This window comes from Ylistrum balloti, unplaced genomic scaffold, assembly GCF_031769215.1.
Source record: "Ylistrum balloti isolate Yb309-2 unplaced genomic scaffold, AGI_CSIRO_Ybal_v1 Utg370010, whole genome shotgun sequence".
Lineage (NCBI taxonomy): Eukaryota > Metazoa > Mollusca > Bivalvia > Pectinida > Pectinidae > Ylistrum > Ylistrum balloti.
Window position 1 is genome coordinate 2,616,534 of NW_026782083.1, and position 24,045 is coordinate 2,640,578.

At 34.6% G+C, this 24,045-nt stretch overlaps 1 protein-coding gene and 1 non-coding gene across 2 annotated transcripts in view; one reads left to right on the forward strand and one right to left on the reverse strand.

Moving 5' to 3' along the window:
• LOC132548429 (DNA helicase MCM8-like) overlaps positions 1–18,687 on the forward strand; it is a 29,716-nt gene extending 11,029 nt beyond the window's left edge. Inside the window, exons 9-28 of the mRNA XM_060212293.1 lie at positions 451–492; positions 1,715–1,800; positions 2,790–2,872; positions 2,983–3,051; positions 3,577–3,757; positions 4,320–4,350; positions 4,615–4,677; positions 4,915–4,987; positions 6,030–6,109; positions 10,706–10,843; positions 12,375–12,418; positions 12,989–13,075; positions 13,252–13,315; positions 14,159–14,214; positions 14,927–14,960; positions 15,466–15,573; positions 16,323–16,388; positions 16,560–16,814; positions 17,477–17,566; positions 18,574–18,687. Of these exons, the coding sequence (XP_060068276.1) occupies positions 451–492; positions 1,715–1,800; positions 2,790–2,872; positions 2,983–3,051; positions 3,577–3,757; positions 4,320–4,350; positions 4,615–4,677; positions 4,915–4,987; positions 6,030–6,109; positions 10,706–10,843; positions 12,375–12,418; positions 12,989–13,075; positions 13,252–13,315; positions 14,159–14,214; positions 14,927–14,960; positions 15,466–15,573; positions 16,323–16,388; positions 16,560–16,814; positions 17,477–17,566; positions 18,574–18,687 (1,764 nt within the window). The remainder of the gene's footprint in view (positions 1–450; positions 493–1,714; positions 1,801–2,789; positions 2,873–2,982; positions 3,052–3,576; positions 3,758–4,319; positions 4,351–4,614; positions 4,678–4,914; positions 4,988–6,029; positions 6,110–10,705; positions 10,844–12,374; positions 12,419–12,988; positions 13,076–13,251; positions 13,316–14,158; positions 14,215–14,926; positions 14,961–15,465; positions 15,574–16,322; positions 16,389–16,559; positions 16,815–17,476; positions 17,567–18,573) is intronic.
• Positions 18,688–20,451: 1,764 nt separating this feature from the next.
• LOC132548469 (U6 spliceosomal RNA) lies at positions 20,452–20,552 on the reverse strand. Its single transcript, XR_009554155.1, has one exon. It is a non-coding gene; the product is annotated as a U6 spliceosomal RNA (small nuclear RNA).
• Positions 20,553–24,045: the final 3,493 nt, after the last annotated feature.

A 24,045-nucleotide genomic window follows, 5' to 3' on the forward strand; every position in this document is an offset into this window, starting at 1 on the left:
GCCTGTGTGCCTCTCATATTTATCGATTTGGAGGTAATAAATGCCAAGTTGTCAAGAGTGCCAGGATAATTCAGACTAGCCCTTCACTGATTGTGCCTACATCTGTATCAGAGTATTCTTGTTCATTTTCACATGTGTTTGATTTTAGGATAGCCTCCTTTTCATGCCCTCACCATTTTATTCAATGGGAGGGGATGCATATGGTATTACCCTTGTCTAGGCATCACATCCTGTCACACCCCTTTTTGAATCAATGTCGTATCTTAGCAACATCTCAACAATTATATTTACCTCATAGCATCGTAACATCATGTTCTACACTGTGTCAGATTCTGATTTGCATATGAGCAGGGGTTAGTTTTTAGAAAGATCAAAGTTTTCCAGCTCATTTTGTTTATATAACATCTGTATACCGTCTGGCTTTTCAGTTTGAATTTCTTTTGTTTGTAGACCGTAACTTTACCAGATGGAAAATATGTTTTACCAACAAGGGTGAGTAAAGTTTCTTAATACGAGTGTGTTCTTATAGAAGGATCTTTTTCTTAAATGTCTGATTACCTTAGGTAATATTTACACTGTAATTGGAACATGCAATGTTATGCTGTAAAATTTGCTAACATCCATCCTGTGAAAGTGTTTGAGGACCAAGATAATCACTTTTATGCCCATTGACTATTTGTTCGAAAAAATTGAAATTTCCTCAAATGAGGAGACAACTGACAGTTTTCTTTTTTCCTGATAATTTCACACCCAAGACACTCCATGTCAGTCGGCCATTGTTTATCTGTTGTCATTAACAGTCTGAATTTAACTATCAAATGATCATCAGATTTCATTTATCTGTCATATGAATGCCATCAAGATTATCAGGGTGACAGATAAACTTCTGTGAGGATGTCATAGAATGTACAAAAAAACACTCAAGTGAATTGCATCTTTGAAGGCAAATTTAGAATTAGCTACAGTAGAGCCAAACATTGCATTTACCTTCATCTTATAGCTGTTTCGTCTCTCTGTGGATTGTCAGTGATGATAAGAGCCAAAAGTTTGAAACCAAGTAGACAACTCAGGAAAATCCAAATTTAAATGGGAAGATGCATTGGCCTTGTAATTCAATAAATAGTTTTCATGCGTCTGATAATTTCAGAAGAAGAACATAAAGCACAAATCTGGATGTCATGATTATTTATCTGTCACCCAGATTACATTCCAGATTATTTCATCAAGTTATAAATATATTCTTTCCTGTATATTACTGAACATTATATTAATTAATTATAATGAGTGGTGTAAATCTACATATTATGTGTGTATTCTGAGAATGTATGCAAAGCGTCGATGTAACAGGGCAATCTTACCTTAATGTTTTGGGATCTACAATGTATCCACAGACCTATAATACCTTCTTAATTATCACAGAGTGTATTGGAAACCATGATATTAGGTGTGATCTACAATGTAACCACAGACCTATTAAAACCTTCCTAATTATCACAGAGTGTATGGGAAACCATGATATTAGGTGTGATCTACAATGTAACCACAGACCTATTAAAACCTTCCTAATTATCACAGAGTGTATGGGAAACCATGATATTAGGTGTGATCTACAATGTATCCACAGACCTATTAATACATTCCAAATAACACAGAGTGTATGGGAAACCATGATATTAGGTTGTGAAAAGGTAATATTTGGGCTACTGTTATATAGTGTCCTGCCAAGGAATGTAGAAGCAAGACCTTTGTACCGAAGCGGAGCTCTGATCTTACACAGACAATTGACTGGCAGACTATAAGGTAGAGTAGCATTAGCTGGATGTAAGTAAACACTTTATCATAATGGTGTGATGAGTATAGGATCAGACTCCTTTCCTTCTATGATAATGAAGGGTTTTGTTAACAGCTCCAAGGGAGATAAAACCTGCGGGATTTTGATTTCTCATATGTATTTTACACCTCTTGTGTCCACATGTATACTCTTCCTGTAAACTTGTCATACTCAAAAGAATATCACTGCTGGTCTCTGGTCATCATATTCTCATGACAGTATGGCCTACTTTTTAGGGAATAATATGGAATCCTTCTAAAGTTTTCCTCTGATATACAAATAACATCTTAATAGACAAAATATTAAAACCACTGTAGGAAATATTGGTAGCATATATTTCTTATTTCTTGTCAGTTTCTCAACCAGTGTTGGCAATGGTACTGATAGATTTCAATATTGTTGAAGTAGTTTTTGACAGTTTCTTGTTCATAAAGAAGCGATGGATTTCTTGATGCGATTAATTCATTATGTGATTTATGATCCCACCATTTTGTTTAGATTAGATCTAGTCTTACACATGTCTGTCCGTTGCATCCCATTCTGAATCAATGTCATCTGGAGATTTTGTAAAATTAGGTTGATATTTAATCAACAGTATCATCTGCTTAGTCATTAAACAATGAAATGATGACACATGCATAGGATTAGGGGCATTCATATCTCAAACATTTTCTAGTTTTGTACAATACAAATGTTATATTGCCAAAAATGTTAAATGCAAAGTTTACTCCTTAAAATTTCCTTCCCAGTTGATCAGTTTTCTTCCAAAAATGAGATAAAATGGTCCTTTCTAATATGATTGGAAAATGGTAATATTTCAATTTCAGTATTTTGTTTGAATTTGAATACATTCTATGTTCATTTTGAGATAAGGCGGCTGAAAAACAGAAGTTTCCCAAAGAAAGATAAAACAAACAAATCTTTTGTTATTTTATAATTGTGTATGCATATCTTCCAGAGTGCAAGAAATCATGGGAGATGCACAGAAGGAGACGGGACGCATTCCAAGAACAATTGACTGTGAACTGACACAAGATCTAGGTAAAACCCATAAACACTTGGAAAACTTGATAACATAGATATTCAATAGTCCATATTGCTGTATACAAATATAACAGCAGTTTTGTACTAATATTAATTTCTGTGATCAGTTGACAGTGCTGTTCCGGGTGACATCGTAACAGTGTCTGGAGTCGTCAAAGTCAATAGTGTGGATGAAGGTAAGTCATTAGAATCATATATCCTGGTTATTCTCTTGTGGTATTTTAATAGCATGAACACTTCAATACTGTAGAGTTTTGTATCAGATTTTAAAACAGGTCAAAGCTGTAACAAAAAGAAGTATAATTATGTTTCTGCTGTATCTACAGGTGGTAGCCATAACAAAGACAAATCAATGTTTTTTTGCTGTATCTACATGTAACTGTTACAGATCAGGGCCGTAACAAAGACAAGTGTATGTTTCTACTGTATCTACAGGTGGTAGCCATAACAAAGACAAATCAATGTGTTTTTGCTGTATCTACATGTAACTGTTACAGATCAGGGCCGTAACAAAGACAAGTGTATGTTTCTACTGTATCTACATGTAACTGTTACAGATCAGGGCCGTAACAAAGCCAAGTGTATGTTTCTACTGTATCTACATGTAATCAAAACTTGTACTGTTACAGATCTGGGTCGTAACAACACATGTTTATGTTTCTGCTGTATCTATATGTGATGAGAATTTGTAAATGTTACAGGACGTGGCCGTAACAAAGACAAGTGTATGTTTTTGCTGTATCTACATGCCAACTCTGTCAACAATGCCAAGGGTAATAAATCTGGTGACACTGCTGGCCTGGCTATAGACTTTTCCATCAAAGAACTGTATGCTATAGAGGAGATTCAAAGTGAACCCAATACTTTCAGACTCCTTGTTGGGTAGGTCATATTATTGAATTTTTTAAGGTTTTTGTGCTTTTTTTTTTACAAATGTATTATATTTTTTAAATCTTAATGTTGATGTAGCAGAGCAATCTACAGGCTGAAATTGTGATTAAAATTTGTGTTTTATGTTTAGTATGGTCAAGTACTGTGTATTATTTTTCAGTTATTGCTTGAGTTTTCTTAAAGTTGTATACAGTAAAAAACATGAATAAGTCGAAAGTCAACAGGACCAAATGAAATAATCGACTTATCCGATGGTTCGACTTAGCTGTGTTTCTATGAACAGAGACATTTTGCACCAAAGATTGACCCTATATTCTAACTTTCACCTGTGCACATGTGTAAACATTGGGATTAATATTTTATCTAAAATTACAAAAAGGTTCATTAACACAAATACAGCTGACCGATCACACTCAGTCATTCGGGCTGAAGCCAGGAAAATAAAAAATCATTTTGAGAATGCTGGATAAACAAAAGATTTGATAATTCATTTATTGACATTAGTTTTTTTTTTGCGCTATGATCACATGATTGATTATCCTCTTTGTTTCAGATCTGTGTGCCCTTCCATATATGGACATGAGGTAAATGAGAACTGTCATGTAAAGTGAAAATGGTGTCAAATTAGTGATAAACATGTAAACAGGAAATTAAATGGTTACTTGATTAAAAGTAAACTTGTGATGTCAACATGTTTTATGTTGTACGTTTGTCAAATGCTTAACAAATATGTTTGATATCTGAAATGCACAAAACAAATTGTAAAATATTCCATATCCAAAAGGACAGTGTTAATATCAGAAGTAAAAAGAAGAGTATATGATTACTACCTACCTGTGCTGTTACAGTTGGTGAAAGCTGGATTAATTCTTGGCCTTTTTGGAGGAACACAAAAATACACAAATGATAAGGTAATCTAGTTTAATTATGAAATAAATTGCCATAACTGACGTCATTAATTCTGGTATCATTTTGTTATTCCTTAAACTCATATTATTATTTATGTTAATTCATACGTATATTATCAATACATTCAAATTATATTCTAATAATAATTATATTCCCTAGGCTAATATTGTACATACATATACCAGTATCTAAAAGTAATCAATACCACCTATAATTCTAGTAATTTTCTGTTTGTTCAGAACCGAATCCCAGTGCGAGGAGACCCACACATGTTAGTGGTGGGAGACCCAGGGCTTGGTAAGAGTCAGGTGAGTGGTAGGAGACCCAGGGCTTGGCAACAGTCAGATTAGTGGTAGAAGACTCAGGGCTTGGTAAGAGTCAGGTGAGTGGTAGGAGACCCAGGGCTTGGTAAGTGTCAGGTGAGTGGTAGGAGACCCAGGGCTTGGTAAGAGTCAGGTGAGTGGTAGGAGACCCAGGGCTTGGTAAGAGTCAGGTGAGTGGTAGGAGACCCAGGGCTTGGTAACAGTCAGGTGAGTGGTAGGAGACCCAGGGCTTGGTAAGAGTCAGGTGAGTGGTAGAAGACTCAGGGCTTGGTAACAGTCAGGTGAGTGGTAGGAGACCCAGTGCTTGGTAAGAGTCAGGTGAGTGGTAGGAGACCCAGGACTTGGAAATGTCAGGTGAGTGGTAGGAGACCCAGGGCTTGGTAACAGTCAGGTGAGTGGTAGGAGACCCAGGGCTTGGTAACAGTCAGGTGAGTGGTAGGAGAGACTCGGGGCTTGGTAACAGTCAGGTGAGTGGTAGGAGACTCAGGGCTTGGTAACAGTCAGGTGAGTGGTAGGAGACCCAGGGCTTGGTAACAGTCAGGTGAGTGGTAGGAGACCCAGGGCTTGGTAAGAGTCAGGTGAGTGGTAGAAGACTCAGGGCTTGGTAAGAGTCGGTAGAGTGGTAGGAGACCCAGGGCTTGGTAAGAGTCAGGTGTGGTATGAGACCCAGGGCTTGGTAAGAGTCAGGTGAGTGGTAGGAGACCCAGGGCTTGGTAAGAGTCAGGTGAGTGGTAGGAGACTCAGGGCTTGGTAAGAGTCAGTAGAGTGGTAGGAGACCAAGGGCTTGGTAACAGTCAGGTGAGTGGTAGGAGACCCAGGGCTTGGTAAGAGTCCGGTGAGTGGTATGAGACCCAGGGCTTGGTAAGAGTCAGGTGTTTAAAATAAAAAATGAACATTAATCTTTGATCAGTAAATCCATGTGAGTCACTGGTTAATATGAGATGCAAGAAATTGAAAGATAGGCACAATGACAAGTCTTTTTGTCTGCCATGTTGAACATGTAAAAAGTCAAAGCTTTGTGAGTGGTCCAGGAGATGTTACAGGCAACTTGGTAAGTGTCAGGAGAAGTGTGTATGTGTGTGGTAACACTACAACAACCTCAGGTTTGACTGTAAGTAACTTTTTTGTTATAAAATATTAATACAGGATTTCATTTCACAGGTTGATAGTACTCAGACTGAAAAGTAGTCAGTTTGATTGTTTAGACTAAGTTTGAACTGTATTGTCAGTTTGATTGTTTTAGACTAAGTTTGAACTGTATTGCCAGTTTGACTGTTTTAGACTAAGTTTGAACTGTATTACCAGTTTGATTGTTTAGACTAAGTTTGAACTGTATTGCCAGTTTGATTGTTTAGACTAAGTTTGAACTGTATTGCCAGTTTGATTGTTATAGACTAAGTTTGAACTGTATTGCCAGTTTGATTGTTTAGACTAAGTTTGAACTGTATTGCCAGTTTGATTGTTTAGACTAAGTTTGAACTGTATTACCAGTTTGATTGTTTAGACTAAGTTTGAACTGTATTGCCAGTTTGATTGTTTTAGACTAAGTTTGAACTGTATTGCCAGTTTGATTGTTTAGACTAAGTTTGAACTGTATTGCCAGTTTGATTGTTATAGACTAAGTTAGAACTGTATTACCAGTTTGATTGTTTAGACTAAGTTTGAACTGTATTGCCTGTTTGATTGTTTTAAGTTTGAACTGTATTGCCAGTTTGATTGTTTTAGACTGTATTGCCAGTTTGAGTTTGAACTGTATTGCCAGTTTGATTGTTTAGACTAAGTTTGAACTGTATTGCCAGTTTGATTGTTTTAGACTAAGTTTGAACTGTATTGCCAGTTTGATTGTTTTAGACTAAGTTTGAACTGTATTGCCAGTTTGACTGTTTTAGACTAAGTTTGAACTGTATTGCCAGTTTGATTGTTTAGACTAAGTTTGAACTGTATTACCAGTTTGATTGTTTAGACTAAGTTTGAACTGTATTACCAGTTTGATTGTTTAGACTAAGTTTGAACTGTATTGCCAGTTTGATTGTTTTAGACTAAGTTTGAACTGTATTGCCAGTTTGATTGTTATAGACTAAGTTTGAACTGTATTATCAGTTTGATTGTTTTAGACTAAGTTTGAACTGTATTGTCAGTTTGATTGTTTAGACTAAGTTTGAACTGTATTGTCAGTTTGATTGTTTAGACTAAGTTTGAACTGTATTGTCAGTTTGATTGTTATAGACTAAGTTTGAACTGTATTGCCAGTTTGAGACTAAGTTTGAACTGTATTGCCAGTTTGATTGTTTTAGAACTAAGTTTGAACTGTATTGCCAGTTTGATTGTTTTAGACTAAGTTTGTTTGAACTGTATTGCCAGTTTGATTGTTTTAGACTAAGTTTGAACTGCCAGTTTGATTGTTTAGACTAAGTTTGAACTGTATTGCCAGTTTGATTGTTATAGACTAAGTTAGAACTGTATTGCCAGTTTGATTGTTTAGACTAAGTTTGAACTGTATTGCCAGTTTGATTGTTTTAGACTAAGTTTGAACTGTATTGCCAGTTTGATTGTTTTAGACTAAGTTTGAACTGTATTACCAGTTTGATTGTTATAGACTAAGTTTGAACTGTATTGTCAGTTTGAGTTTGACTAATTGAACTGTGCCAGTTTGATTGACTAAGTTTGAACTGTATTGCCAGTTTGATGTTGTTTAGACTAAGTTTGAACTGTATTGCCAGTTTGATTGTTTAGACTAAGTTTGAACTGTATTGCCAGTTTGATTGTTTAGACTAAGTTTGAACTGTATTGATTGTTATAGACTAAGTTAGAACTGTATTGCCTGTTTGATTGTTTAGACTAAGTTAGAACTGTATTGCCAGTTTGATTGTTTAGACTAAGTTAGAACTGTATTGCCAGTTTGATTGTTTTAGACTAAGTTTGAACTGTATTGTCAGTTTGATTGTTTTAGACTAAGTTTGAACTGTATTGTCAGTTTGATTGTTTTAGAATAAGTTTGAACTGTATTGTCAATTTGATTGTTTTAGAATAAGTTTGAACTGTATTGTCAGTTTGATTGTTTTAGACTAAGTTTGAACTGTATTAAGACTAAGTTTGAACTGTATTGCCAGTTTGATTGTTTTAGACTAAGTTTGAACTGTATTGCCTGTTTGATTGTTTTAGACTAAGTTTGAACTGTATTGCCAGTTTGATTGTTTTAGACTAAGTTTGAACTGTATTGCCAGTTTGATTGTTTAGACTAAGTTTGAACTGTATTGCCAGTTTGATTGTTTAGACTAAGTTTGAACTGTATTGCCAGTTTGACTGTTTTAGACTAAGTTTGAACTGTATTACCAGTTTGATTGTTTAGACTAAGTTAGAACTGTATTGCCAGTTTGATTGTTTTAGACTAAGTTTGAACTGTATTGCCAGTTTGATTGTTTTAGACTAAGTTTGAACTGTATTGCCTGTTTGACTGTTTTAGACTAAGTTTGAACTGTATTGCCAGTTTGATTGTTTAGACTAAGTTTGAACTGTATTGCCAGTTTGACTGTTTTAGACTAAGTTTGAACTGTATTGCCAGTTTGATTGTTTAGACTAAGTTTGAACTGTATTGCCAGTTTGATTGTTTAGACTAAGTTTGAACTGTATTGCCTGTTTGATTGTTTAAGACCTGTATTGCCAGTTTGATTGTTTTAGACTAAGTTTGAACTGTATTACCAGTTTGATTGTTTAGACTAAGTTTGAACTGTATTGCCTGTTTGACTGTTTTAAACTAAGTTTGAACTGTATTGCCTGTTTGGTTGTTTTAAACTAAGTTTGAACTGTATTGCCTGTTTGGTTGTTTTAGACTAAGTTTGAACTGTATTGCCTGTTTGATTGTTATAGACTAAGTTTGAACTGTATTGCCTGTTTGACTGTTATAGACTAAGTTTGAACTGTATTGCCTGTTTGATTGTTTTAGACTAAGTTTGAACTGTATTGCCTGTTTGATTGTTTTAGACTAAGTTTGAACTGTATTGCCTGTTTGATTGTTTTAGACTAAGTTTGAACTGTATTGCCAGTTTGATTGTTTGATTGTTTTAGACTAAGTTTGAACTGTATTGCCAGTTTGACTGTTTTAGACTAAGTTTGAACTGTATTACCAGTTTGATTGTTTAGACTAAGTTAGAACTGTATTGCCAGTTTGATTGTTATAGACTAAGTTAGAACTGTATTGCGTGTTTGACTGTTATAGACTAAGTTTGAACTGTATTGCCTGTTTGACTGTTTTAAACTAAGTTTGAACTGTATTGTCAGTTTGACTGTTATAGACTAAGTTAGAACTGTATTGTCAGTTTGATTGTTATAGACTAAGTTAGAACTGTATTGCCAGTTTGACTGTTTTAGACTAAGCTTGAACTGTATTGCCAGTTTGATTGTTTTAGACTAAGCTTGAACTGTATTGCCAGTTTGATTGTTTTAGACTAAGTTTGAACTGTATTGCCTGTTTGACTGTTATAGACTAAGTTAGAACTGTATTGCCAGTTTGACTGTTATAGACTAAGTTTGAACTGTATTGCCAGTTTGACTGTTATAGACTAAGTTTGAACTGTATTGCCAGTTTAATTGTTTTAGACTAAGTTTGAACTGTATTGCCTGTTTGACTGTTATAGACTAAGTTTGAACTGTATTACCAGTTTGATTGTTATAGACTAAGTTAGAACTGTATTGCCTGTTTGATTGTTATAGACTAAGTTAGAACTGTATTGCCTGTTTGACTGTTATAGACTAAGTTTGAACTGTATTGCCAGTTTGATTGTTTTAGAATAAGTTTGAACTGTATTGCCTGTTTGACTGTTATAGACTAAGTTTGAACTGTATTGCCTGTTTGACTGTTATAGACTAAGTTTGAACTGTATTACCAGTTTGATTGTTTAGACTAAGTTTGAACTGTATTGCCAGTTTGACTGTTATAGACTAAGTTTGAACTGTATTGCCAGTTTGACTGTTATAGACTAAGTTTGAACTGTATTGCCTGTTTGACTGTTATAGACTAAGTTTGAACTGTATTACCAGTTTGACTGTTATAGACTAAGTTTGAACTGTATTACCAGTTTGATTGTTATAGACTAAGTTTGAACTGTATTACCTGTTTGATTGTTATAGACTAAGTTAGAACTGTATTGCCTGTTTGATTGTTATAGACTAAGTTAGAACTGTATTGCCTGTTTGACTGTTATAGACTAAGTTTGAACTGTATTGCCAGTTTGACTGTTATAGACTAAGTTTGAACTGTATTGCCAGTTTGACTGTTATAGACTAAGTTTGAACTGTATTGCCTGTTTGACTGTTATAGACTAAGTTAGAACTGTATTGCCTGTTTGACTGTTTTAGACTAAGCTTGAACTGTATTGCCAGTTTGATTGTTTTAGACTAAGTTTGAACTGTATTGCCAGTTTGATTGTTTTAGACTAAGTTTGAACTGTATTGCCAGTTTAATTGTTTTAGACTAAGTTTGAACTGTTTTGCCAGTTTGATTGTTTTAGACTAAGTTTGAACTGTATTTCCAGTTTAATTGTTTTAGACTAAGTTTGAACTGTATTGCCAGTTTAATTGTTTTAGACTAAGTTTGAACTGTATTGCCAGTTTGATTGGGTTATTTTTAACTTGAATGTTGAGATTAATGTTTTCTTTATCAAATTAACTTATTATTCTTTTGAGCCCTAAATTTAGACCATTTTGACAGGTGACTTTATCAAGGGACGGTGGATCAGGAGATTTTGCCCTAGAAGCAGGTGCTCTGGTGCTGGCTGACCAAGGATGCTGCTGTATCGATGAATTTGACAAGATGGGAAATCAACACCAAGCACTGCTAGAAGCTATGGTCAGTCTTAATATCATAACACACCCTGACTTTGTAGATGGTCAACAGTCATTATAATCACTATCACACAAGTGCCTGATATTTTAGATGAATAATGGCCAGTGTTATTATCACACCAGACTTTGATGTTGTGTATGGTCAGTGTTTACATCACACCAGACTTTGATGTTGTGTATGGTCAGTGTTTACATCACACCAGACTTTGATGTTGTGTATGGTCAGTGTTTACATCACACCAGACCCTGATGTTGTGTATGGTCAGTGTTTACATCACACCAGACTTTGATGTTGTGTATGGTCAGTGTTTACATCACACCAGACTTTGATGTTGTGTATGGTCAGTGTTTACATCACACCAGACTTTGATGTTGTGTATGGTCAGTGTTTACATCACACCAGACTTTGATGTTGTGTATGGTCAGTGTTTACATCACACCAGACCCTGATGTTGTGTATGGTCAGTGTTTACATCACACCAGACTTTGATGTTGTGTATGGTCAGTGTTTACATCACACCAGACTTTGATGTTGTGTATGGTCAGTGTTTACATCACACCAGACTTTAATGTTGTGTATGGTCAGTGTTTACATCACACCAGACTGTAATGTTGTGTATGGTCAGTGTTTACGTCACACCAGACTTTAATGTTGTGTATGGTCAGTGTTTACATCACACCAGACCCTGATGTTGTGCATGATTTGAGTGAAGTAGATCATTGCGCCTTATTGTTTTCATAACATTAATCTCCTCTCTTAGCATTCAGTCAATTTCATTCAAGCTTGGTAGGCTAAATGGTCATGACATGATGGCAGTTTGATTTGACTGTACGAGTAAGAGTTACTGCCGTTTGGTTGTTTTCATAATGGGGATCTTATCTGTAGATCTCGTCTTCTAGTTTTTGACTGATTTCCTTAAACTTGATAGCCTTTATATCTAAGATTTAAAAATGTGTTTTCTACACTGCAATTAGATTCAACAATTTTTAAAGAAGAGTTATTGCCCTTTGTTCAGCATTTTGATTTTATTCCAAGATCTCCTTTCTCAGTTTTTCAGTCATTTATCTGAAACTTGATAGGTTTTATAGCCATAAAATCAGTTATGTTTTCTTCAATGGCATTTATTTTACAATTTTGGGAAGAAATTCTTTGATCTTGCCCACATAACTCCTTTCTAAGTTTTTGACAAATTTCTTCTCAAACTTGTTTTTCTCTTGACATTTCGTCTCGTAATTACCATTTATGTATTTGTATTCCATTTGATACAATAAATCACGAATATTTCATTGGCATGAGATGGGCGCATGCAATTCTAACCAGCTGTGCTCTCGTTCTGCTTTGGATCATCCAGAAATCTCACTTTTGTTGTTTATTTGTACCAGTAAATGTTTTATAGACCACACAGTATTGACTGTACATAATACTACATGAAACTTTTGCTGTGTATAGTTCTATGCCTATTATCACAATCCATCTACATTAGTGTAACTGCAGTTGTAAAGAATTCCCTTATACATCCTTAATTAATCCACAGGAGCAGCAGAGTATCAGCGTTGCCAAAGCAGGAATCGTCTGCAGGTAAATATTTTAAAGGTAACACAAATAACCTTGATACCTGCCTTTTGTCTCATTCAGATTCACAGATTTTATTGGATAGTTTGCTTTGATATCTCTCCATGAACAATTAGGGTCATTTGGAGGGGAGTTTCCTCAGAAGTAGTTTGTGGCTACCTCACTGAACACAATGTGGGAGGCCCATAGTATAAATCCTTGAACTGCTAATCATGTGTGGTTTATATCAGAATTTTATGGTGATTTATGAATGTTTGATAATCAGGAGATAATTATTTGTTATTTAAAATTTGCAAATAGAAATCGTTAAAATGAAAAAAATAAATATTCGGAAATTCCTACTTTTCTGAAGATTAATCAGATTTCAAATTTATTTTCAATTCACTGTGTAATGTAGAAGGCATTTGATAGCATGGATGTTTTGAAATTGAACAGTATGTTATTAAAATAATTGGCAGTGATAAGTTGTCAATAACATATGGAAGCATTTATGCAGAATGATAGCTATATAGATTCAAATTAAATATTCTGACAATGCTTACATCCTTGTATGATGTCTTATTCCAATATCTGTAGTTTGCCTGCTCGGACATCGATCATAGCTGCTGCAAATCCTGTAGGAGGTCACTACAATAAATCTAAGACTGTGTCAGAAAATCTCAAGTAAGTAAACTGTTAACTAGTTAAATGGTAATATCAAACAGTGCAGATTTAAAGGATTATAGAAAATCTGTTTTTACATAGCATATTTTTAGTTTATATGGCTGGATACATTTGTTTGAAGATGTCAAAGATACCATTTATATACTATAAAAGAAAGATGACTTTTGTTTTATCAGGATGGGAAGTGCCCTCTTGTCCAGGTTTGACCTTGTTTTTATCCTTCTCGATAAACCTGATGAGGTAAGTTGGTTGTGCAATCCTGCGTACTAGATCGCTGGTCTTCAACTGAAATCTTGATTCTTTCTTCAGGGCTAGAAAAAACTATTTTCAGCCACTCGTCTGTCGGGCAAATGAAACTTGAAATTCTCTTGCCCGAATCCAATATTCACTCACCCGAAGAAAAAAAGGCTTCAAAACATAATTCAAGGAACACAAATTTTATTATCAATTTCTATATCAAATGTTTGAACTCAACACTTGCTTTTATTGTTTTACTCATATTTAATTCACTGTTAATGTGAGTGAGAACATAAACTTTTTGACAGTAACTACGTACACAAAACAACATCTGTGGTGACGTAATAGGGTTTCGCGTATTCTGGATCAGCCTCAGCCTTGACACATGGTGTAAACAAGGATACTACACCGATGTACTTGATTGACTATCAGTGGATTTAAATTAGTTTTAAGAGTGTTCAAGTAGATAAACATAATTTATTATTGAATAGTTAAAACTACAAATTTCACTTGCCCGTCGGACAAGTAGCTGAAACAAATCACTCGCCCGCAAGTAGCTTTGACTCGTCTAGATGAGCAGACGAGTGGGTTTTTCTAACCCTGTTCTTATAGCAGATTATACAGTCGTAACTTTTGTCTGTCAATGAAAGTATTTCAGCTTTGATAAAAATAAAGAAGAAGAAAAGCAAGAAATGTAAAAGTAACATGTATCTCTTCTGATGATACAAAGTTGTATATCTTTGTTCATTTATAATATTTTATAAGTGAGTTGGTTTTAACTGAAAACATTTAAACTGCAAGATCTTTTATTTTATCATACATTTTCTTTATTAATTTTTGTTACAGGAAATGGATAGTATGTTATCTGAACATGTCATGGCTTTACATGCAGGCAAAAATAGGTAACTAGTCTTTATTGCTCTAATATTTACTGTTAATATTAATATATGTAACACAATATTTACTGTTAATAACAATGTGTAACACAATATTTACTGTTAATAACAATATGTAACAATATTTACTGTTAATAACAATATGTAACAATATTTACTGTTAATATTAATATATGTAACACAATATTTACTGTTAATATCAATATATGTAACACAATATTTACTGTTAATATCAATATATGTAACACAATATTTACTGTTAATATCAATATATAACACAATATTTATGTTAATAACACATATTTATTAATATCAATGTGTAACACAATATTTACTGTTAATATATATGTAACACAATATTTACTGTTAATATCAATGTGTAACACAATATTTACTGTTAATATCAATATGTAACACAATATTTACTGTTAATATCAATATGTAACACAATATTTACTGTTAATATCAATATATAACAATATTTACTGTTACCGGTAAGTCAGTATGTAGCATAAATATACAATAAGTATATATGATGTTTTTACCTATTTTAAGACTGATCCAGGACACATGTCCTGTATATTTTAGTTAGATAGCTTACAGATAGTTATAATTGAAGTTATGATACATTTATGATTGAACTAAATGGACCCTACATTTTCCTTCTATCAAATTGAACAATGTTATATTGATCATATGTTTCTTGACCTAATTTCAGATCTATGTCACGAATCACAGCAAGAAGATCAGGGGTAACTTATGTCTTTGTTGTGTAAAATACCAGACACATGTCTTTTCCCACATGTGCTTGTGTAATGAAATTCGAGAAGAATCATAATGAGGTGAAAATTTCATTAAAAAATAAACAGTTAATGTGGAGGCAGGGTCGCAAAAGATAGTTTTGTTGCCTGCAATGATACATTGATGCTGTTATGCCCCAACGTTTTGGAGGATGGGGATATGTTATGTTACCAATGTCAATATTTTGCTTTTTGCTTTGTTTTCCAAATCAAAGTCATATTTTGAAAACTTCTCACCAGATTTGTTTCATATTTACCCCCATAGTGTAGTAACAGAGTTATACACCTTATCATATGAAGATAATTATAGGTCAAGGTTAAAGGTCAAAGATATGACAATTACTTGTATAGCCCTTTAAAGTTTAATATTTAAGTAATCATCTGCCAGAGGTTTTGGTTATACACCATGTTCAAAATAAATTACACTGATAAACCTCTTTTGACATATTCTGATCAGGGAGATGACTCTATCCTTCTGATGGAGACTGACAAACCTCTGAGTGACAGACTGAAGGTTCCACGGGGAGAAGCATTTGACCCAATTCCACCACAGCTGCTTAGAAAGGTATACATAGTTAAATAATTCTGACCCTGTGTCTGTACCAGTGAATGTGAAAAATAACTTAACAGAGTTGTTAACAAATACCTCTACCATTTGTAATCTTTGTTATTGCTCTGCAATGTTAATCTTCCAAAACAATTTGATCAGATTTCCAGTAATTACTGTAAAAGTTGTTACTTTCCAGAGGTTCTGTTATTTGTTTGTTATTTTTGAGGATCAATTAAGATAATAAAAAATAGATCGTATAAAATTGAAAACAGTAGAGAAAATGTATTATTGTTGCTTTCATCTTTTTGTTGAAATTGGAAAAAATTAAGAGCCATTTACAAAAACAATTGTTATTGTAGTGATTGTAAAAATTCAAACCATTACGATCAGTTTCACTGAAAAGTCATCATAGCAATATTACAGGTCTTTGTCAGTGTGTTGTAGTTTCTTATCCTTTATTTCCTACCTGTGCATGTACATTTACCTGATAGTTTCAGTTCTTCAAGAGCAATAGTAATACGAAATACAAAGTCACTTCTGATTTCCAAAAATCCAGAACTTCAGTTGGTAATGTTGATAAATTAAAACTGAAGAAGTCTGTTCCAAGTATGTGTATCTCAATAAATAATGACCAGGTGTGTGTCTTCACATGTATTTCACAGATCTTAACATGTGATTCCAGAGTTGTGTGCCTTCACATACCGTATGCTTACACCAGTCCTGTATCTTAACATGCTTCATAGTTGTTCTCCTTATGATTGTAGTATGTTGGGTATGCCAGAAAGTATGTCCACCCCAAGATAGGGAAAGAAGCTGCTACTGTTCTGCAGGTAAGATAGGAGGAACAGTTTTGAAATAAAAAATCAGAACCTGTGGAAGTTTCTCGACAATACTAATCTAAGTATCTCGTGATTGTATTACTGAATAGAGAAATAAAATATTGATGAATCAGACGTAATGCCGCAGACCTTTTGATTGAGTTGGTTGTTCCATTTCTTCAGGAGTTTTACCTCGAACTTCGTAAACAACACCAAACACAAGACAGTACACCTATTACAACACGCCAACTCGAGTCGCTGATACGCTTGACAGAGGCACGTGCACGCCTGGAACTGCGCGAGGAGGCAACAAAGGAGGATGCTAATGATGTGATAGAGATCATGAAGTACAGTATGGTGGACACTTACTCTGATCAGTTTGGGGGACTTGATTTCCGCCGATCGCAGCACGGCTCTGGTATGAGTGGGCGCTCACAGGTACATATCGTACTGCGTTCTGAAGGTGGATGTATTAGAAATATAATGTACAGAATGGTCCGAGGACTTTCAAACTCTGTTGAAACAAATTTTACACACTTTAGAACTTTGATTAAAATAGAATGTTCTGAGGTTGATACATATAGTTTTGCTAAAAATAATTGTTTTAATCTCCTGAAACCCAAAGGACAAAAATGGGTTGTTGCTAAGGTAGAGTTTATACTGATGATATGGGGACATACATAGATATATATAGTGATACCCATGTCTGTTATGTCTTATCACAGCACAGCCAAATCTTGAGAACCTCTCAACAGATTTATTTTCATATTTACTGCAGAGTATCATAACATCATGTTCTATACACTCACTACAATAGTAATAAGGTTATGGGTCAAGGTGCTAGAGTCTAAGATCACACCTGATAACTTTTACAAATTCATCAAACAACGATACATGTCTTGGAGTAAGAGGCATTTATGTGTTACAGACATTTCCTTGTTATAGCTCATAGATCACCTGTAATTTATCATAGAACTAAGGGTTTTTAACAATGGTTAGGAAAAGGATTATCTACACATTTTGTCAGAAAATTCGAAAGAATAAACAATGTATGTACAATATTGAATAACAGTATGACTGATTAGAAATCTTTTTTTCAGCCCAAGAAGTTTGTAGCAGCATTGCAGAAAATTTCCGATCAGACTTACAACTCAATTTTTACCATTCAACAAATGAGACAAATTTCAAAGGTAATCACGTCATTCCTGTGTTTATAGACTGCTCTAAAAACATATTTTTCTCTTCTTTAAAAAATGCCCATTTCTTGGACTCTTAATTTCACTGATAAATATAGCTCAATAAATCTACTTATTTTAACAGTTCATGGACATATGAATTCCTGGATTAAGTACCCATGTAATCAAAGGAATAAAACCTCCACAAAAATTAAGGATTTTACTGTTTGTGAATTTCTTTGTAATTCAGATCATCACAGTCAGTCATACAGAGCTGTGTTAGCCAAAGTTTAGACTAGTTTGACCACAGTGGCTGTAACTGTTGAAATGTATTATATTTTATATATGTAAAGATAAATCGATAGACGTTTTCAAGAAAGTGTAAATAACCAGTTTCGAAAGCGTCATGATTGATTCACCTTCTCTGATATTGTTGGACTCATGACTCAAGTTATCAAACCTGAGTATGATACATAAAACGTCTTTATAAAAGGCTATAGTTTCACTTCTACACCCATAACAATACTGATTTGGTCTACTTCTGTTACTGTAGGACTAATGATCACATCATCCTTGCTATTCATTGTTCATGACGTCACCAAACTATGTTGTTTTTACCCATATTGATGACATAATAATCCGTTATTGTTGGTCTGATGATGGTTCGCTCGGATCCAAAACATGTCAACAACCTGATGCACAAATAAATCATCAATTAGGAACGAGCTGTTCATGTTCACTCTTGACCTACATAAAAATATAGATATTACACATTTCGCCTTCCAATATACAAGAGGTTTTTCTACCCCTATACTCACATTGAAATTATGATCATAGCTTGTGGTGAAAGTTCCATTTCTGTTGGAAATCATAGAAGAGTCATTCCTTGCTAATGTTTTTTGAAGGAACTGAAAGTGGTTGTTAGTTTGTGGTTGACAGTTTAAATTTTATTCAGGCAATTGGTTCTCATACATTTTGTGTCCTGATTCTGTCTCATCTTTAATATCTTTTGTTTTCTCCAGGATATCGGCCTCAACATTCTGGATTTTGAAGGTTTTATAAGCTCTCTCAACAATCAAGGATATCTATTGAAGAAAGGGGCCAAAGTTTATCAGTTACAAACAGCAGATTATTGATGGAGGTTTCGAAAGGAAATCTCTTGATAACCATTATTTTCCTGTGACAGATAGTGCTTTATTGATCGATATATATGTTTACCTGTGACAAGACAGCACACCAGCAATGAAGGCATCACCAGAATATCAGTAAATAGACAAAGGTTATCTGTGACAGACTTGTCACTATGGTGGAGGCTTCAAGAGGATATCAAATGTCAATTTTTACCAATTTTCTGGACACTGGATTCTTCGTCATTTTAGTAAAAATATCACCTGGCCTCAAATCATTTCTTCTTAGATGGTAAAAGTTCTTGGTTCTTAAAATAATATTCACTTTTGAAGACTTCTCTTTCCTCTGACATTAATCAGAGTAACGAAATTTACTTTATAACTTAAACCAATAGAAGATTTGTGTGACTTCAGTGATGAAGAGTGATATAGAAGCATATCTACCAGTAAGTAACAATTTTAGAGTAAATACTACTAGAACCAGTATGCTGGTAGTAGTGATTATTGCTTAGACTATCAGGAAGCACGTCAATACTTAGTCACTTTTACTGATTCAAAAGTTTCAATTTGATATGTTACATATTTTGCAAATGTTGATGTAACAAGTCTTGATCTGGTGTGGGTGACTTTGGATATTATAGTGTCAGATTTTGAAAATATGATTGTCCCACTGATTTTTGTTATAATTTTTGGAGGATTTCTCACACTAAATTATATGATTGATTATAGATAACACAGTACATTAAGTTTTTTTAACAGAAATATGTGCTAAAGCAGTGACCAGTGAAATATAATTTGAAAGTTACTGAATACTTTGTGTCTCATCAACTCATATGTTTTGTTACATTGTATATACCATATAGATGTGATTAATTATTATCAATATTGTTATAAAAATGTGGTTTGTTTTTTTCATTATTGTTGAATTTATAATAAAACATTATCTTAACTTTTCAGATATTTTTCTTTTTTCTGACTCAAAAAAGTGTTGTAAAGATTCATGAAAGAGTGTGTAAATGAAGTTTATGTTAACATAGGTATATATATATGTTCAAATATAAAGGTTGAATGCACAGTGTCAGGTGAAATGTATTGAAATAACTTCAAGCAACACATTGAATTATGCATTAATGCTTTCATTTATGAATCTTCATGATCACTTGTTTGATGTCAAAGATAATGTATCTAGACAGTTTATAAAGCACTAATGCTTAATTCATCCTGTGGTTAGAAGTTATTTTAATATATGTAATTTTTTCATGATTGTCATCAATCCAAACAAAATTACAAAATGCAGAATCTGCCAAATAAGTGAAGAAAATGTAGTAATTAGATTGAGTTGGTGAGAAAGATATAGTATAGATTTATATGTACAGTAGAGGCTTATGTGTGTATATCTCCTCAGTGTCAGAAGTTTAGTTTTAGCCTTGAAATAACTGCAGTAGGACTTTTTTTTAATTCAAAGGTCAGGGTCATAGTTAATGAAAATGCATTATATACACATATAGCCCTTACAGAAGGCCAAACTTTCTGAGATAAGAGATGATGATTTATTTGATATGACGATGTGCAATAAAAAGTGTTTAAGATAACAGTTGTGGTTATTACAGCCTAGAATATACAATCTACAAGATATCCCTGAGTCCAGAGAGAGCACATCAACATCCACCACTACACAGTTGTCAGACACATAATGTGACCTATTCTGATGAGTAAATATCCTAGTTTGTTGTGATCTCTACCACTGCAATATCTTTCTTCAAAAAGCTAAAAAAAAATATGGAACGCTTCACGATTAAGCTGGTCATCCTTACGCAGGGGCTTGCTAATCTTCTCTGTATCGTTCCAGTTTTATTATGTGTACCTAAGTACACCTACAATATACTGCATTATATAGGAGTATTTGGGAGAAGTGGATGATGTGAAGAATCCGTAACATATGAATATTCATATAACGTACGTGGTACGTTTCTCAGGGGAGATAATAGAGTTAATTAGAACTGTGAGAGAATATTTTTTCTTTACCTAACAAGCTTGGTTTAGTGAACGTAAATTTGTTATTTTTAATGTTGTTTATGTTAGCCGTCAAATTACACTTGTAATTATAACTGTGTTACGAAAGCTGAATTAAAGATCAACTCAACAAAAAATAGGAAATGATACACTGTACAGCAATAGTTTGGTCTGTTGTAAAGTCATGGTTAAACGTAAATGTTACGTTATCCAAATTGGATGACAGTGTCTCTGTTTGTCACGTATCAATAGTGTTAACTTTCCTAAGGATACGTATTCGCCTCCTGAACATGAGAAACTACCGACATGTTATCCGACTGAAAACCTTACCTAAAATCAAAATCGAGTAAACGAGGACAAAATATGAACAAACAAAAACATAAAGTTTGTAAAGGAGATTATTGAAGAAATACAGGGAGAATTCGAGCAGATGTTCTGGAAGTGTGTCTTGGTTCATGGATCACACTCACCATGAAAATTGTTGGCGAGAGGGGGGCAATGAAAGGTTTTAATATTCGCATATAGATATAACGTATGTGTTACGATTCGAAGGAGGATACGTTTTCAAAGTTTTCATTAGTTTATCTAATTGGTATTGTATCAGTTCTATCTACTTTCCGTCTTTAACTAAAGCTATGACTGAATAATATGTCTTATCCCTTCTGTCATATCAACAATCCATTAAATAAATCTATGATACATACAATGATATAAAGCATTGATTGATTAATAGATAAGTAAATAGTTAGATGTAGGTAATACATTATCTACATGAAGTTCGTGACATACAGTGTCGTGTTTATCATTACTGTTAACTTTCCTGAGAATACTTTCATATAAGGCGCCGTAGTATTGTATTGCATAGGATATAAGGAACATATTACGTTCTAAAAGGAAATTGATTAAACAAATCAAAAATTATAGACAGAGCTAGTCATTGCCATACCGATTCAGCATTATTATAAAGATTTCAGATATAAGAATTATCTCCATTGAAAGTTTTATAAACGGTTTTCAGATTTTAGTCCACCTTCGTCAGATGGTAAGGTGTTCAAATCGTCTGCAGTCCGTCGTTCATATGTAGCTTTTCTTGGTTTTACATAGTCCATTTTGAGATTGATCTGAAGAAAACAAGATGGTAAACAATCCGTTTTTGAAAATCATTATTTGTTATCGTTATTTGTGGAGATTCCATAGTGTTTGTTCCCTTTGATCCGTTTCGATTGAAGAAGAGCTGACCGACAGCCAACTTGAATTGACTAAAAAATTGTCAAATACCCACAGGTATATTTAGTGGGAAATTTACTGAATTATCGGGCCAGTGCGCCTCCCTATCTGGGTTCTGTCTTATCTTTGGATTATTTTGGATTGTCATCAGTTGCCTCCTTGGCTTCAACATTTAGACCCATCACACCACTGACGAGTCCTAGAAGGACGAAACAGCTGTTTGATGTAGCATCACTGACGAGTCCTCGAAGGACAAAACAGCTGTTTGATGTAACATCACTGACGAGTCCTAGAAGGACAAAACAGCTGTTTGATGTAACATCACTGATGAGTCCTTGAAGGACGAAACAGCTTTTTGGTGTAACATCACTGACGAGTCCTAGAAGGACGAAACAGCTGTTTGATGTAACATCACTGACGAGTCCTAGGACAAAACAGCTGTTTGATGTAACATCACTGACGAGTCCTAGAAGGACAAAACAGCTGTTTGATGTAACATCACTGACGAGTCCTAGAAGGACAAAACAGCTGTTTGATGTAACATCACTGACGAGTCCTAGAAGGACGAAACAGCTGTTTGATGTAACATCACTGACGAGTCCTAGGACAAAACAGCTGTTTGATGTAACATCACTGACGAGTCCTAGGACAAAACAGCTGTTTGATGTAACATCACTGACGAGTCCTAGGACAAAACAGCTGTTTGATGTAACATCACTGACGAGTCCTAGGACAAAACAGCTGTTTGATGTAACATCACTGACGAGTCCTAGAAGGACAAAACAGCTGTTTGATGTAACATCACTGACGAGTCCTAGAAGGACGAAACAGCTGTTTGATGTAACATCACTGACGAGTCCTAGGACAAAACAGCTGTTTGATGTAACATCACTGACGAGTCCTAGAAGGACGAAACAGCTGTTTGATGTAACATCACTGACGAGTCCTAGGACAAAACAGCTGTTTGTTGTAACATCACTGACGAGTCCTAGGACAAAACAGCTGTTTGATGTAACATCACTGACGAGTCCTAGGACAAAACAGCTGTTTGTTGTAACATCACTGACGAGTCCTAGGACAAAACAGCTGTTTGATGTAACATCACTGACGAGTCCTAGGACAAAACAGCTGTTTGTTGTAACATCACTGACGAGTCCTAGGACAAAACAGCTGTTTGATGTAACATCACTGACGAGTCCTAGAAGGACAAAACAGCTGTTTGATGTAACATCACTGACGAGTCCTAGGACAAAACAGCTGTTTGATGTAACATCACTGACGAGTCCTAGAAGGACAAAACAGCTGTTTGATGTAACATCACTGACGAGTCCTAGAAGGACGAAACAGCTGTTTGATGTAACATCACTGACGAGTCCTAGGACAAAACAGCTGTTTGATGTAACATCACTGACGAGTCCTAGAAGGACGAAACAGCTGTTTGATGTAACATCACTGACGAGTCCTAGGACAAAACAGCTGTTTGTTGTAACATCACTGACGAGTCCTAGAAGGACAAAACAGCTGTTTTATGTAACATCACTGACGAGTCCTAGGACAAAACAGCTGTTTGTTGTAACATCACTGACGAGTCCTAGGACAAAACAGCTGTTTGATGTAACATCACTGACGAGTCCTAGGACAAAACAGCTGTTTGTTGTAACATCACTGACGAGTCCTAGGACAAAACAGCTGTTTGATGCAGTTTAAATAAATTCAGAAACTATTGCCGAATGAACCGAGAAAACAATTATGAAGAAAAAAAGGGAATCCTTTAGCTTGTACGTAATTGTGAATACAAATTGAGCTTACGTCATATGAAAGCAAGGAGGTGATGATCTTTTGTGATCCTCCTTCACAGCAGGAGAAAGGTATAACATGTAAATTGCTCAGAAGTTTTCATATTGTCATTGGTGTTTTATGAGTGGATTGGTGTTGTTCATGTATCTCAACAAATGACAACACGAACTTAAACAAGGCTCATTGACATCATACATATTACTGTATTGGTTTGAACGACGCCTTTACCGGTGCTAAGAAAGGTAAGATAGTTTTGTACCATATATGGACATCAGAGTGAAATAGCAAAAAGCGCCACCTACCAGAATGTGGAATGGTAATAAAGTATCC